Source organism: Pelophylax lessonae (genome assembly GCF_965119305.1).
Source record: "Pelophylax lessonae genome assembly, chromosome: 8".
Classification (NCBI taxonomy): Eukaryota; Metazoa; Chordata; class Amphibia; order Anura; family Ranidae; genus Pelophylax; species Pelophylax lessonae.
In genome coordinates this window covers 175778462-175796300 of record NC_138775.1, presented here as the reverse complement: position 1 = coordinate 175796300, position 17839 = coordinate 175778462, and the positions used below count along the sequence as shown (strand labels likewise).

The following is a 17839-nucleotide window of genomic DNA, read 5'->3' as shown; positions in this document are numbered from 1 at the left end:
CCACCACCACTGCCACTCGCCACTCCCCTAACCACAACCACCGCTGCCACTGATCCCTACCCCCTCACCACCACCACTGCCACTTATCCCACCCCTTCACCACCACTGATGTCACTGATCCCACCTCCCTTCACCATCACCACTGCCACTCATCCCATCCCCTTCACCACCACTGCTACTCATCCCATCCCACCAGCACTGCTGCCACCCATCCCACCACCACTGCTGCCACTCATCCCATCACACCACCACTGCCACTCATCCCATCCCATCAATGCTGCCACTCATCCCATCCCATCACTGCTGCCAGAGCCGACACAAGGCCATCCAGTGCACAGGGCAAAGATGCCAAACTGTGCCCCCCTTCCTTTAGGGTTAGGTTTAGGCTGCCCCTCTCCCTGCAATAAACTATTGCACCCAAGGCAGCCGCTCCTCCTGCCCACCCCTTGTCTCAGCCCTGACTGCTGCCACTCATTCTATCCCACACCGCTGCCACTCATCCCATCCCATCACTGCTGCCACTCATCCCATCCCATCACTGCTGCCACTGATCTCACACCTCCCGCCAACCACCGCTGTCACTGATCTTATTCCATCCCCCCATCACTACCACCACTGTTGTGACTCATTCCAACCCCATGCTCCAGGGGGTCCATGCCTCACCCCTGTACACCTGGATAGGAGGGGCAGTGGGGTGGCATATAGAGGATCCAATCACCCCTCCGCTGTAGGAGTTCCTCTATATGCCACCCCTCCTTTCCAGGTGTACAGGGGTGTAGCATGGGGCTGGGTCACCCCGGGGGTCAGGGGGACCTCTTATGGTTTCTTGCACCGGGGCCAAGTTACGCCTCTGCCTTGTGCCTTGACACTCCTACTTCTGAATGTATGCCAATGACAAATCAGTAAATATATAGAATGTGAGATACATGGATTAATATATTGTCCATTCCAAATGTAATTCTCCAAAGTCATTTCAGTGCGTAACAAGAAGCAAACATGTGCGGTTTGTTTCTTTACAAATAAATATTCGGACAAAAATGTATTCATTATTCGGATATGTCAAAATATTCAAATTACAGTATAAACGAAGTTTGCTAAATGCTCTGAATAACGAAACAACATTCGTCTGAATTTCCGAAATTCAAATTGAAATTCAAATCAAATTTTACATCAAATTCCATTTCAGTTCGAACTGTAAACATATTTCTGAAATCAAACGCTGTGCATTAGAGTACCATTTCAAAATAATGCTGTTTTTGTTAAGCCAAAGATGATTTAAAGAGTCATCATTGTCATCATTTGATGAAGATTTTTCTTTTTTTTTGTTCGCTGCATTCGCTGCATTAGATTAAAAAAAAATGTAAAATTTTAGATTGAACCAATTCGTCTCAAATTAAAAAATTCAAAGAAAATTTGAAAAAGACATTAAAACTAATTCCGAATATGAATTCCGAATATGAATCCTGAATATAAATTGAACAAATCAACCAAATTTAATGAAACTAAAAAACTAGATTAACAAAATCTAAATCAAAGGAAACAAAACTCAATTTTTCATCATGCACATGTCTAACCAGAAGGATACAGTGCAAAGATGGGGGTAGTCGAGCAAGTGACGTACCCTGAAGATACTCTTTCAGCATAATTATAAACAATGGTTTAATGGGTCTCTAAGTTAGTACTGTTAGGGACTTGGCCATGTCACTTAAAGTGGAACTTCGTTCTCTCAATCAACATTGACTATTTCTAATCCTTATGCTGCTAGCATTAGTAAATAGATAGGAAAGCATATCATATTTACTTGTTTAAAATTTTTTTTAATTTCTTCAATTACTACCTGGTTTCTATGCCTAGGCAAATGATGTCATACATTCCAGGAGCCTTCGGGAGGAGATTGAGGGTTCTCAGCTCAGACCATGCCTGAGCTAAGGGAAAATAGAGAACAGGAAATAAATGCTACATGAATCATCTGCCCTTACTCAAGATGGCCACTGCCATAAAGGCCAGGGGTGTTCTTTAAAATAATTCTCAGAAAAATAAAGCATGGAGATTGATGGAGGAGTTTGCTTTAAATATTAAAAATGAATCATATAGCATTGGTTTGTGGTGCTCCTATGTAGTGCAGTAGGACATTTTGTTGCAGAAAGGAACAATAAAAGTTCTGAAAACTGCTCAGTCACTGCCAAACAAAAATTGAGGCCCATTAGGAAACAGATATTTCCTCTTCTGAGCCCTATGTTTCTTTGCAATACATCATCTCTAATTCTTATCCCATACAGCATCTTCAAAGCATCATGAAAAGCTTGCAGGGAGCTTGGGTAGCCTTATAAGTACATTCTGTGATAAAACCAACATTTACACTAAAAAATATTCATCATACACACTTCTAGGTATGATTCTTTTAGTATGACATTCCTAAAAACCAAAAAGCAGCTGTCTCAGAAGAGTGTTTTGCTGTGCTGTGCTGTTCTGCAAGAAGAAACTCCATGGAGGTAAGCCATATCATAGAAAAGCATCTGGATAAGGTCTGCCTGCATGTATCATGCCACACGCATGAAAGGTTTATACCCACGCCCGACTGCACGTATCATTTACAAGTAAGACTACCTTGTAATTTCCTTGTATCCAGCAAACACACTATCATTTACTAAATTACACTAATATATGCACAATACAGCTACTAATTCTAGGGATTAGAGCAATGATCCCAAACCTTGACTTTTTATGGTTATTTTATCTTTTAATACTGAGAAAAAAAAAACAGGTTGGCTGTTTCAGTAAACTTGGCATTACTCCTGCCTAGTGAAATATCAAATTCCTTTATCCAAAATATTGGACTGTCAAGGCAGATATTTATTTCCATTTTAAAGGTCAGACCTACATTGGAATAATTTTTCAGCAATCAAAACTTTGTTTATATTAGAAAACACTTGATTTCCCTTTCTAAGATTGACTAAAGGCTTTAACTACAAAAGCAGTTTGTGCCAAAAAACTGCCAAGACCAGCCTGAATCTTAAGACCTATTTTATAAATGATCATGACTTTGTTGCCTCCAGATATTATTCTCCCCAAAGGAGGACAGAATCTGAATCAGGGTTTCTCAACCAGGGTTCCGTAGAATCCTAGGGTTCCTCTTGAGGTTGCTAGGGGTTCCTTGAGCAATGAGCAATGCCTCTCAGATAGGTTTCCAATGACACCATTGTTCCTTTTAACTATCTGTAAGTGGGTAATTCTTCCCAATGATGACAAGATTAATGATCGTTCTTCCCACTAACTGTCACATTAATGTGTCATGATTTGTAGATTTTTAATTTTTAGCAGGGGTTCCCTGAGACCATAAATTTGTTTCAAGGGTTCCTCTGTGTTGAAAAGGTTGATTAAGGCTGATCTAGACAGTCAACCATCCAGACTAAAGTATTTAAATTTATTCATACCTTCATTGGGCCAGCTTGGCTTAATGTAAGATTGTTTATCTAAAATCTGGACAACCACTGGCAATGCTGTAAATCACAGTAGTAGCCCATGTGATATACATTGAGAAATTGAGAAATGTGATCTTCCGGGTTCTGTGCGATTGGCTGCACACTTGGGGGTCACTTGCTCTGCACTACCGCTATTCATTGAATGCCTCATATTTTTTTTTTTTTAATGAATACAAGGTGTTTTCTGATTGGACTAGGTGGAGAGGAGGGGTTATGATCTTAAAGCGGTAGTATACTCCTTTTTTTTTCTTTTACCTACAAGTAAGCCTATAATGAGGCTTACCTGTAGGTACAATTAATATCTCCTAAACCTGCACGGTTTAGGAGATATTTGCCCTAGCATCAGTGGCTGCATGCGCTTCAGAGTTCCTTGCCAGGCACTTGCCGGAAAGAAACTCCTGCACGCATACGCGTTAGTGACGTCATGGCGGCTCCGGCCACTCGCAGCACCGGAGCCGCCGAACACGAAAGAGACGCCAAGGGAGCTTGTCAGCTCCCACAGCGGTGTCGGGGGGTCCGTGTCAGGGGTTCGTTTTAAGGTAAGTATTTCATAATGAGCTAGTATGCAATGCATACTAGCTCATTATGCCTTTGTCTTGCAGGGTTTGTTAGTTTATTTTATACAACCGCTTTAACTACTATAGTGATTTACAGCATCCCCTGTGGCCCTCTAGATATCAGATATGCATGATAGCATTGAGCCTAACTGGCCCAATGTAAGTTAGTAAAAAAATGTAATGGGACTGCAGACAGAACCAAAATAAATAAAATAATAATAAAACACAATGCAACTTCTGGATTAAAATGGACATGACCAAAAAAAAAAAATAAGTATTGGGGTTCAGGTTTAAAGCCCATGCCTGCATTGAAATGGTTAACTGATCATTTAGTCTAAGGATGAGTAAAATTACTTTAACTTACCTGATCCTCCACAGAAACACATACAGAAAACTTTAATAATTGTGTAATATTTTATGTTCTAAAATGTTTTTTTCCTTGGTAATCATGTGACATCCTATCCTTACCTATCCTGAAATAAGGGCTGCAGATGGAGAGTAGTGTCACAGAACATATCTGCCTCTGGCCTACCAGGAAGGGATGGGACTTTAATTGCTGCCACTATTGATGGGTGGCAGAAGAGGCCATGCAGAGCATAAAATGGATGTAACTGACTTCTTCCTCTACAGGGCCAATGCTGAGATGCTGGAGAAAGAGGCTGTGTCACCACACTGCTCTCTACTATAATGAGATGCAGAAGAGTAAAAGGTGTCAATGCTGTAGCCAATTCATTAGCCTTCATATTGCATTATCACATCTCAACAGAAAAAGGGGCTAAAGCACTGTTATTGACAGGATCAACAGGTATAAAACTGGAAAACTAAGTGCAGCTATAAAATGCCATACACATAAAGGAACATATTGAGCCATGACTGCTACACGGGTAATTTACGTTTTTTGCCCATACATACCATTTAGCCTTTAACAAACACTGAAATACAAGTTTTTGATGGACATTCTGTCTACATGCCTGTGCTCCAGCAATGGCTTCACATCATTCTCAGGGTGGGCAGGTGGCTGCAGTACATAGTATGCATCAGCATAGCTGTTTATTGGGGTGAATTTACTGAAGGCATATAAGCTGTTCAATTCGCAAGGAAATGTTCCCCTTAGCTTAGTGAATGAGGTGAATCTCTGCTGACTTCCCTCATCCAATCATGTGCAAGCAAAATACTATTTTTTTTTCTATGCACATAGTTTGGTATTCTTTGAAATGTGAGTTTTAACCACATTTACTCAGCTAAGGGAAAATTCCCTTACAAAATGAACAGCCTATTTGCCTTTAGTAAACCAAGCCTATAGTCTCCAAGAAAGCGTGTGACAGGGTCAGGGCTGCTGTTAGTAATCTCGGGGCCCCATAAAACCTACCTGGCAGGACCCCATTCCCTCATCTGAAAGTGACTGAGGACACAGATTTATTTAGGGCTGCTGTTAGAAACCACGGGGCCCCGTACAGCCTACCTAGCAGAGCCCCCCTGAATATATCAAGACAATCAGAAGCAGGCAGAACAGGGAGGGGGATTGGTTTCGGAGGAGCAAATACAGGGACGATGCCCTGTGTCTGTGTGTTTCCGCAGCAGCTGAAAGCTGGCAGGAGGGGGAGAGACTGTCTTTCAGCTGCTGCAGAGAGCCACACAGGGCTTCCTTCTGTAATTGCCCCTCCGTCTGACCGCACTGATTCCCCATGCCGTTGGGGCCCCCCTGTGTGCCCGGGCCCCCTACAGGAGGACTGGTGGTCCCCCCTATCAGCAGCCCTGGACAGGGTGACAACGCAAGAACACACTTGGCAGACAGGGTAAGAGCATTGTCACACTAATAGCGAAAGTATCTGAGCAAGGACATTCATAACAGGATCACTAAGTATTATTTTAATGAAAGCTTAAAATAACATGTTAAAAGTGATATGAGATTTTAGTAACTGGATTTGCATATACTTTAAGCAGAACTACATTTTGCATAAAGTTAGTGCATTTGATTCATGGCATTATTCATTTTAGATTATATAGGTCAGGTACACATGAAACGGGATTGTCAAAAGAGATGATCAAATTAAACCACTGCACTGATGCAAGAACACAATTTTCTCAGGATATCAAATGACTCCACAGAGCCAATAAAATGTGCCTATGCACCATTAGTCCAAGTTAAATAGGTGTTAAATTGTTGAATGTGTACTAGGCCTGATTTTACAATTTATACAGTAAAGTTTCTCATGTGCAGATTAACTGCTGATAATTAATTTTAATCTTTCACTGCCAACAATCGGTGCATGCATGCTGCTGCCAACTTTTCTGAGCTGCAGTTATCTGCTTGGATATTTTTTCTCAATGGGATAAATTATGCCATAAACATCCGCCCAGAACACTAATGTCAGTAGGATGTATGTATTAAATGCTGTGACTCTCAATGATGCAGATCAGGCTGCTCACTGTTGAGAATTGGTCTTTGGTGTTCTGATCTGCAGGCGTATGGGCGACTTTAAGTGCCGGTTCACATATGTGTGGCTGCAGCGATCGCATGTAATATCGGAGCGCACTGCTCCTTCATTACATGCGATTGGCTGTGCGGTGCGAGTTCAGCCATACACTTTGTATGGCTAAATTCGCACTGCACCCGCAGCAAAGACACACAGGACCCTTTTTTGCAGCCGCATCAGGATTGCATCGCACAGTGGTTCACACTTGTGCGATCCGATCCTGTGCGAACTGTAAAGATCGCACTGCGATATGCGATCAAACTGGGGGTGTCGTTAACATTTCATTGACACCCCCAGCGTATCGCATATGGCAGTGTGAACTGCCAGGGGTGCGTTTGCGATGCGGGAACAGGCTGTGAATTCGCAGCCTTCCCGCATCGCATAAGTGTGAACCGGCACTAAGGCCATATCTGACATGTCTGACTGTAAACCTGAACTCTATGTAGAGGACATTAGATGAGATTTCTAATATCACAAACTTTGCCATTATTATCTTTTTTATATAAAGAAACATGAGTTCTTATCTTATGACATTGTCTTAGGTCCTCTTTTAAAAACTATTAATATACAGGCCCATTATCAGAAGCTTCACAGACAATTACATATATATTCATAGCCTCAAGTCTTTTTCTAAAAGCAACTGATCTGAGGCCTCTAGCCAACCACAGACTCCCCAAAATATCTTCTTATATGAGAGAGAAATGCTGCATTTCTGAATTTCTCTAAAAATTGAGTTTGATTGATCTACTGATAAGGCTCAGAAAACATACATTAGAAAATACCCGCAGAGCATCTTACTGCTCATCATTTATAAAGCTTATTTTTGGAAAACCCCATGAGGGTTTGATTGTATTCCAAATTTCTTAGGCTAACAAACTGAAGAATTATTTAATTTGATAATGTCTACTTTAGGCAAGGTTCTATTCCTTATTAGGTAAATAAGAATTATCTGATTTCCCAGTGAGATGATCTACCTGTACTTACACGGTTGCCACAACTCATGACTTCATGTTATTCTACTGTACAGGGGCGTAACTACAGGGGTTGCAGGGGTTGCAATCGCTACCGGGCCCCATGCTCCAGGGGGCCCGGTAGCAAACCAGTGGGTGAACTTCTAGGATCTCAAAGGTCACACTTGCGACCGGGCCCTGGCATTTCACCACTGTGGGGAGGCCCCAAGATTGCAGGAAGGGGGCCCACTGCAGAACTTGTGAAAGGATCCTGATGCGGGACCATAATAAAAGGCCATGCAATGAGAGTAAAGAGCCCCAGGATTAGTGGGAAGAGCCCCGGGCTTGAAGGGAAGGGCCCCGGCCAGGGGTCTGGGGGGCCCTTCATGGTTTCTTGCATCGGGGCCCTGAAGGTTCTAGTTACGCCTCTGCTACTGTATTCACTATACATGTCTAGAGAGAGCACAGAAGGAAATGGGTGACAATGGTAGTGTCAACCTTCCAACCCTCTCACTGTATCTCCAATGTCAAAATGAGATAATGGAGCATGGGCAAGTGACATATTACTCCTAAACCAGCTTTAAGCAAGTAAATACCCTTGTAGACCCTAAACAAACTGAAGGAATATTAAATCCTGCCAATTCCACCAAAAAAATATTTAGTAGTTTTTCTTAATAAAACAGAGAACTTATTTAAGCATTCATCTTCAAAAGACCCCGTCAGTTGCCTAAAAAAAATCAAATTCATTGGTCCCCATTTGAAGAGGTATTATAGTCACCTTCCCCGTCTCTCTTACTTTCCCCTTATTGAAGTGCTGTAGTCCCAATCAAACAGCAGTGAAGTAGTTGTTGTGTTGGAGAAAAGAGCCATTGAACACAGCAGAGGACACATGAATTTGACTCTCCCAGAAGTGTCAAATCCTTAATAGACTGACTGTGGCTGCAACACTTCCATGGAGAGAAAGAAGGAGGAATGGGCTGCTGGAGAGTCAAGTATTATATCTGTTCTACTGCAGGAATCTGAAAGTTGTATTTTTGTACATGACTGACAGGGTTGCCCAACCTACTCCTGACTGTGCAATGCATATATGCAGTGGCAGGAAAATTGGGCCATAACACTCAGCGACCACACAAATGCACCCAGGTTGTTTGAAGTTGTGTGCTAAAAGTGCACTTACTGCATGCTCCCAACACACAGACCAAGCTTGCTCCGTCAGCTCTCAGTCATGGCTTCTGATCATGTGACTGCTGTGAGCGCCAGAGTGGTCATGTGATCAGGAAGCCACTCCACATTCCTGCATTAAGTTCACCTAAAGGGCCGTGAGGAGGCAGTCTGAACGACGTAATGCCCCATTAACACTTAAGCTAAGCAGCTTTGAGCTTAAGCTTATTAAAAATAATGGAAAGCTAGCTACTAAGCAAGAACACAAAGAAAAAAAACACGTTACGTATTATAGTGCATTTTTCAAGTGCGCTCTTTAAAGTTTATGAGGGCAAAAATGCTTCATTGGCCCAAAAGAAGCTGATGTACTTTTTGAAGCAATGAACTTTAAGTTTTAATTGATTCTGGGCTCAGGTGTGAACAGGCACCACTGAATGGTGACATTTTAAACCTCTCTTGAAGTCTCATGGCCTTGAAGTGTCTACTAAACCCACAACAGTAAAATCAGTCTATATATGCAGGAAAGCATGCTTGGTATGCTCACTGTGGAAACTGAGGGGTTAATCCTCTGCATTGTGTAAAAAGGCTGTTTGATCTTGTCTTCTCTGTTCCTCCCCTTCTTCAACAGTCCCCAAACCATCTCCTGATAGAGCAGAGTATTGGAGACAAGCTGCACATGCTGAGTTTGGTGTGGATTGCTAGAGATTTTTTTTTTCTTGGGAGAGTGCATGTGATCAGCACAGGGCCAATCAGCACTGTCCAGACAGAGGGTCAGGGGTCCTACAGCCTCATAGGACAGCAAGAGTAGAATGAAAATTCCTCCTACAAGCTTTAACTGCTGGTGAAAAAAGGTATTTAGCAGTTTCTATTTACTAAAACGATTGCTTGCTCTGTGTGCTGTGGGATACCAGATATAATGAATGCAGAGTCCTGGGTTTAGTAACACTTTTAAGTGGTTCTAAAGCATTACGTTTTTTTACTTCAATGTATTCTGTGCATTTTCATGCCCAATATTTGTCTTTCATGTATTGAGACTTTTATAGCCAGTCATTTTTAGGGAGAGCGCACTTATTTCTTTTCCATTATTTCTGTGCTCTCTTGTTCTTAGAGTTTAAGTGCAACTTTCACTTCTATTGGTTAGCGCACCCATTTATTTTATTTTATTCTCTGCATTAGGGTAAAAAACCTTCTGTGCTGCAGGATCCTGCTTAGCCCTCTCTATATTTATCTGAGCCAGATCTTAAACTAGTGCTGTGGACAAGAGCAGCAGCTCTCTCAGCTGTCTACCTCCTCACTGGACAGATTCATAGCAGCAGGAGCCATTGGCCCCCACTGCTGTCAATCAAATGCTGTTACTAAGGAGCTAGGTGAGAGGCTGAGCTACCTGGTCTGTGTCAGTTGACACAGACCGAGCGGATCAGGAGTGAACCCACATGAGTGCCTTCATGAAAAGTGGCTTTATATGGGGGCACTCGCAGAAGAGGAGGAGCCAGGAGCACCGGCTGGGAACCCCAGAAGAATAGGATTGGGGCTGCTCTGTGCAAAACTATTACACAGAGCAGATAAGTATAGCCTGCTTATTATTTTAATTACAAAAACCTGAAGCTTTAATGTCACTTTAATGTCCATAGTAGACATCTAACTAACCCATAGAACAACAAATTTTTGCAAGCAGGATCAGGGGTCTGTATATGAAAATCAGACATATTATCCTGACCTCTGGTATCTGTAATGGCAAAAAATAATGTAATTCCTTAGAAAAGTTATAGTTCACTTTTTCATATGCTTCCATTTAGAATTTGGCTTTAGCTGCCAATTTCACACATATTTCCTTAAACCATAAACAGTAATCAGAATCTCAAGCCCTTTTATATTCATAATGGATTTGTGTTTTACAGGGATGTGTTTATAAACAAGCCATTTGCCTTGTGGATGCATGTGATTTCTTTAATATGGTTTTGATTAATCTCTAATGGATACAAACTTCTCAAATTACAAACTACAGGGTGTAAACCACATCCAACAGCTTCCAAAGCAGATGGTATTATCATTATTTCGCCTCCCACTATGACAAACACACAGCAGATAATGGCATCACCAGAACAGAGGCTTGTTAAATAAACATTTTCTAATTATAACAAATGAATGTGTTCCATGTTGTAGAATTGATATAACTGTAAGTAATTTACAAGTTATCCTTTTCAATGCAATTGCACAAAATGAATAATTGCAGAGACAATGAAAGGTGCTGGGGCCATGTTATGCAGTAAATCAATGATAACCCTATTAAAGACATACCAATTTTATATAAAAAAATGAATCTAAAGGTAATATTTCTGGTCCAGTACATTTATTTATAATAACACAGAAGAATTTGTTGTACGATAACACTGATCCTAGTACAATAGCTAAAAAGTCAAACCATCCTCCATTTGTTGCATTAGTAGATTGGTAGGATCTTGGATTCCCAGCAAATTACATTGAAACCCTCCTTTACCTATTAAAGAAATACCAATTTTATGTAAAAAACCAATCGAAAGGTAAACAAATGAATGATAATTCTGGCTTCGCACATTTTCTTACAATAGCATCAAAGAATTTGTTGCAAGATACCACTGATCCTAGCACAATAGCTAAAAGTCAATTCCTCCGCCACATGCCACATTGCATTAGTACAGGGGTCTCCAGACTTTCTAAAGAAAGGGCCAGTTTACTGGCTTTCAGACTTTAGGGGGGTCGGACTGTGCCCAGTGGGAATAAACAATGTTGGATCTTTGGTAATGGGGGGGGGGGGGTAGCTTGTGTCAGTAAGAGGAATAGTGCACCATTTTTGTTGTCAGTGGAAGGAATTATGCCCCATCGTTGGTGTCAGTGGAAGTAATAGTGCCCCATTGTTGGTATCAATGGCAGGAATTATGCCCCATTGTTGGCGTCAGTGGCAGGAATTATGCCCCATTGTTAGTGTCAGTGGCAGGAATTATGCCCCATTGTTAGTGTCAGTTTCAGGAATTATGCCCCATTGTTAGTGTCAGTTTCAGGAATTATGCCCCATCGTTGGTGTCAGTGGAAGTAATAGTGCCCCATTGTTGGCGTCAGTGGCAGGAATTATGCTCCATTGTTAGTGTCAGTGGCAGGAATTATGCCCCATCGTTGGTGTCAGTGGAAGTAATAGTGCCCCATTGTTGGTATCAGTGACAGGAATTATGCCGCATTTTTGGTGTCAGTGGCAGGAATTATGCCCCATTGTTGGTGTCAGTGGTAGGAATTATGCCCCATTGTTGGTGTCAGTGGTAGGAATTATGCCCCATTGTTAGTGTCAGTGGCAGGAATTATGCCTCAAGGGCAGAATAAAGGCAAGCAAAGGGCCGCAGATTGGAGACCATTGTATTAGTAGAATGGTGGGATCCTGTATTACCTGCAAATTACTTTTCTCTTCCTTTACTTAATAAAGAAACACCAATTTTATATACAAATCAATCTAAAAGTAAACAAGTTAGTGATAATTATGGTCCAGTAGATATTTTATTATAACATAGAATGTTTTTTTTGCAGGATACCACATATCTTAGCACAATAGCTAAAAGTCTAATCTCCCATGACATATTGTGTTAGTAGATTGGTGTGATCCTGACTTTTATACCTCCCCAGTGTTAGCAGAACACATGGGACATACGTAGACCACATGTGTTTATATTATCTCTTCTGCTTCGTAGGTCAAAGGGCTTAGAATTCTAGGCTACAGCCTGGACTGAATGGAGGGATGAGTAAGAATAGCAAAGGCAATAAAACACTAGAATACTTGCAGTGTGGAACTAGATTCTTATAACGGTGTAAAAAACTTTAGAAAGAAAAAAAAAATAGACATAAATCCAATGCCTTAGCAAATTTTTAATTACAGTAAATGTCTCTAAAGGTTGTTAAATTTCTTTATAGTGAATGGCTAACCTGATACCTATAATTTTGGAATGGATGAATAATAGTTCTCAAAAGAGCTGTGCAGCTGTCAGCCCACAAGCCAGATGTGATCCTTAGCAATTATTTAATGCTTCCCAACGTCCCTTAGACTCTCCTTTGTATGACATCACTTTTTAATAAGATCTGGAACGCAGCTTGACTTTCTAACATCTACGCGGCCCTTCCCATTGTTGGTTTGGACAGCCCTACCTTGCGGGGCAATTCACACGCTTTGTCAGCACCTAATATGCAATGTCCTCCCTATCAGGGTTAAGGGTGCCAAAGATTCTTTATAACTATTGCACTGGGAGGAGTTTGTCTTACAATAAAATGCCAATAAAGCGTCAGACAAAAATATGTCCCTCCATGCTTTAACAGTTTCTCAATTTACATCCGTCATGAGTTCTGTCTAATGGCTCTATCTTATCTTTGGCAATGGCCTTTGTGTTCTTTAAGATTCCTAGTGTGAAATCATACAGGGCAGAAGGGAGTCGGTCTCATCCTGGGGGTCTCAGTCTAAGTGCCAGCTGGCCACATGTTCAACACACTGCAAACTCATCAGCTGAAGAGAAAAAGTCTGATGAGGTCTACAAGACACTGAAGTATTTCCCATCAGTGTGCAAGGCTCTTAAATCACACATGCTACTGAAAAGCTTTCCATGTCTCCAGCAGCAAGCTGAGAAGAAGAGACAGCCCTTTGCTGTGCAGACTAGGAATGCTTTATCTATGCTGCTGAATCAATGGATCTCACTGAGAATTCAGCTCAAAGGGACATTCTAAAAATCCACATAGCACTCATATTTCTGTGTCAGCTACAAGTCAGAGGTGCAAGGAGCTTTAAACACGCCCCCCGGCCATGAAAGGGGAGACAGGCAGAGGAGAAAGCCAGGCCCCTGTTCCTGCAATTTTTTTTTTTTCCTTTAAGCAAACCCTGAGTGTCTACTCCTCTAACCGTTTCACCTGCTGATCCCTGGGACTCAACTCAAATCAGGCTTTTCAGCTCCCAACCTTTCCTCGTCCCACTGAAGTTTATTTAATCAGTTTGTTTCACTCTTGGTGGACTCATTCCTTCAAACAAAGTGCCAATTGTATGCTGTTTTTTTTTTTCTTTTTCATGCTTACATTTTAACATTTCTGTGTTATTTTTTGCAGTAGAACGACTGGCAAGACTGCACAGTATTTATAATTCCTACTGTTATACACTAGCTGTGTAATACGCGTATTTTTTATTTTAACTACATTGTTAGTCTTTCTTAATCTGCTTTAGATTTTCATGAATCGGAAACAATGCCATTGCTACAGAAACATGGAACCTTTTAAAAGTAAATGTTCGCATTCCTTTGAAAGCCTTCTATTCATTGTGTGATTGCTTATTTCATCTCCGGTTGCATGAAACCACATTCGTGATTTTGACCTAGAAAAAAAAGTATTTAAGGGGAGGAGATGGTATTTTTTTCTGTTTTATGTGCAGCCTGTAAATAACAATTAAATATTTTTAGAATAGAAAATGAAAACCATTGAGTTGGTTAGGTTGTAACACTTGCTAAAAATATTTTAGCAGTCATACTTATATTTAGTTTTTTTTTTATTCATAACAGACTTGCTGTACATTTATCCTCAAGCTAAGCATTATTTTAGTGTTATTTCTTGCCTGTCTCCACATGTCTGGGATCCTAAGGGGCCTCAGTATAAGCAAGCCTATATTACACTACAGGGAGGAATTGCACACTCAGTGGTATGCAAACGTCTCTCTAGACGTTTGGTCTAGTAGCCTGGTCTTAATTTATAAAATAAGGAAGATAACTTAGAATCAATTTATTTAATGAGTTGTGCTACTTATGAAAACAATAGTAAGGTCACATAGTAACCATTCCAAAGGCCGATGATTAAAACCATATTTGCCAAACATATTTGTCAGACAGATGGGCCTACTGATTATCGTGTAAGCCTGTTTTCTAGTGAAATAGTCATTAAGCAAGCATCCTTTGTGACCTGATTTTTTAATACTACTGTTTGGCATGATGAAGCAGTAGAAGCACAATCTAGAACTGAATTGGCATAGCTTAAGTAACTCTTTTCAGGGCAAGACACTGAGCTGTGTCAGCAATGCTCTCTGCTAAAATATATGTAATTTTAAGCCAGTAGTTCCTCTTTTGGTAAGACCAATGCAGTTTCTTTAGGAAACTAATGATAGAGAATGCAAGTATTTATTTTGGTCCCTTTACTGTTTCACCATGTCACACCATACAATTATCTACTGTGCAAACCACTAAACATTCCAGACAAAGGAAATAATACATTAGGTATTCTGCCTAAAGAATTTAAGAGCACAGACAAGTTTAAGTTTTAAAATCGAAGAAAAGCTGTGATTTACAGTTGGAGAAATGCTTCTAAAAGAGTACCTGTCTTGGAATGATCTGCCTGTCTTGAAATGAGTCTATACATTAAATGTTCAATGCTTTTTTTTTTTTGTTTTTTTAAAGTTGTCAGTAAAAGTTTAAAAATAATATAAGTTTAGTTTAAAGAGTAAAAACTGAGCACTAATATAACAGAAAATATTCAATGATTTTAGGTTAAGTTACTAAAGTTACCACTTCTGCAGAACTGACTTTGCTGATACCATCTAGACTTTCCATGGAATTTAATAAACAGAAGAGATTTCTTTCCAGTTAACACAGTATATTATGTTTAAGCCACCCTGTTCCTTACATTCATAGGAAACACTGGAAGCACACTGTCACATTGCTAATTTATCCTGCCTGTAATCATTTGAGAGGATTTGATTTCCTTTCTACAGTATAAAGAATCCTTAGTTCACCTTTGCTAGGACTTGTTGAATAAGAGAAACCAGAAGAGGGCAGAAGGCAGGAACTCAACACAGTACTCTACTCTACTCTATGTACTACTGTCTATACTAGAAAAACACAAGACCACAAGCACAGCTCAGAGCCTAACACACAGAAGCCCATTCTTCCCTGTGCTGCACACTGCTTAGCTTATACTCAGGCAGTGGTATTGAATCTACATCCACACACCAGTCACCAGGTACCCACCTACAAATCATTACCACCAACTCAATAGGGAGAATGATGAGAACTAAAAGTAAGATCAAAGTACCATAGTGAAAGGAATAGTGTCTGGTCTACATTCCTCATGACTTTCACCCCTGCCGGACCTGGAAAGCTTATCCTTGTGACCCAAGAGGTCACTCCACTATAGCCCTAAAGAACTTTGCAGAACTAAATGATCTTGCTCTGTGACATTGCTTACTATGTGGCTGATGGATCAAACTTTTTTTTTTTTTTTTTTTTAAATGAGCTAGGTAAAATAACTACTATTACATTGGACAGCTCCAGCCATAGACATTACAATCTGACCATACAATCTCTGCACGATTAACCTTAGATCTACTAATACGAGGACATACCTAATCAATTTGTGTCCACCCAGGCAGGCCCTTGTACTAAATACTTCTTAGATCTAAAGGAGATTGTACAATCAGATTGGAAAAGCTTTATATAGCTATATCTATATTTAGCAACACTGGGTGGCTCTGTCTACAAGCTGGTGAACTACAAGTCGCAGCATGACTAGACATGGCAAAGGCATAACTGAAGGATGCTAATAAATGAACGTCTCAGTTCTTTACAGAAAAAGCACATTCCATTTAGCTTGCACTCTCCTCAGTTAACCTCTACAGAGAAGGAATCCAGCAGTTTGGCTGTGTGGATATAACATACAAAGCCTGCACTGAAATACCTGCAATGAAGTTAAAAAAAGAAAGGTTATTACACTAGAGTGTGAAGTTTCTGGCAGCTGTGGAACTACAAGTTTCAGCATGCTTGGTCTTGGCAGCTGGATGCCACAGGATGATGATGGATCTAGTAGTATGCTGGGACTTGTAGTTCCACAGAAATGTGACTTATACATTCCATTCCTCTTCTCACATAAGAGAAGGGATCTCATACAAGCAATGTGTCTGTCAGTGATAAAGTAAATCCTGAAAGCTGGTATGTCTTATACACTGATTGCCCTCTATGATGCCACTGTGCATTGATGCTGCCCAGGTTATCTCTGGCTCTGTACAGAGAAGGTGGATGGAGCTGATCGTCTAGACCCAACCCCTCTCATAGACGTGTCTGAATGTGACATCCCCTGGGGGGAGGAATTCTTAACACACATAGATCGCTCCTGAGGAACCCCCCCCCCCCCCAAATGATCCACCATTCTATCCCTGTCCACAGACACCTAACGGACCACACGTCTCAGAGGTAACCTTCACCTTCCTATCCCCCCTCCCAAGTCAGGAGAAGTCGATCTACAGAGAGGAGGAGGTTGCAGCATCCTATCACCCCTCGGAGCTGCTTCATCCTAAACTCCTATCTGCACTAAACAGCCCGATCCTGCCTACCACCTGTGTCTATGGAGGACACCGCCTGCCTGCCTGCCTCTCTGCCTGTCTATCTGTCTGTCTGTCTGTCTGCTTCTGTCCTCCTGAGTTGGAGCATGGAGCTGCCCCCTCCTTCCCATCAAATGAATGGAGACTATGCACAGCATCTTGAAATCTTGAAGCAGACAACATCCTGAAGAGGGATAAAACTTTTTTTAGGGGGAAAGGAAGGAAAGGGGGGTTATCCAGGTGTGTGATATATATCCTGGGGATTAGATGGTTGAAGTGGGGAGCTCAGTGTCCCCTGGATTTGTTCTCTTACCTCCTCTGACCTCTGCAGCTTGGAGAAGGAAAGTCAAAGTGATGAGAATTAGGGAGCTAAGGGAGGAATCCCACAACCTCCTTTTCGTTTTCCACCTTGTGTTCCACCTCTCCATCTCCAATCCAAAAAAAAGAACTGGGATCACCCCCAGCTGATAGGGAATCTGAGGATTCAAGCTACAGCACCAACTCCTTCCAAAAGTCCAGGAGGTGATCACTACACAGCCATAAGGAGGAAGCAACCCAAAAGTCTGACAGGGGGAGGGGGGCTTGGGGTGTCCTTTCTTCTCCTTTGCCCAGCTGAGATGTGTTCCTCCCCAGTCCCCTGCCTGCAGACTGAAGAAGGGTTGAGGGCTTTAATCAAAATGCAAAGCTCTCTCTCTCCTCCTAAAGTCCCACCGTCAGAGGGCTGGGCTAAGACCCCACTGTTAGGTCTCCAAGCTTTTTTTTTTTTTCCTCCAGCCTCCCCCTGCCAGCAAATAGTGTACAGATTCCAAAACTCCCAAACCCTGCCCAAAGACAAGACTCTCCAGGTTGGTCCAGCCCA

At 41.4% G+C, this 17839-nt stretch overlaps 1 protein-coding gene across 1 annotated transcript in view; it reads right to left on the bottom strand.

Annotated features, from left to right (window-relative positions):
• The window catches only part of COL11A1 (collagen type XI alpha 1 chain), a 289607-nt gene extending 271968 nt beyond the window's left edge, over window positions 1–17639 (bottom strand). Inside the window, exon 1 of the mRNA XM_082266549.1 lies at window positions 17294–17639. Coding sequence (XP_082122675.1) covers window positions 17294–17408 — 115 coding nt within the window. The 5' untranslated portion in view covers window positions 17409–17639. The remainder of the gene's footprint in view (window positions 1–17293) is intronic.
• Window positions 17640–17839: the final 200 nt, after the last annotated feature.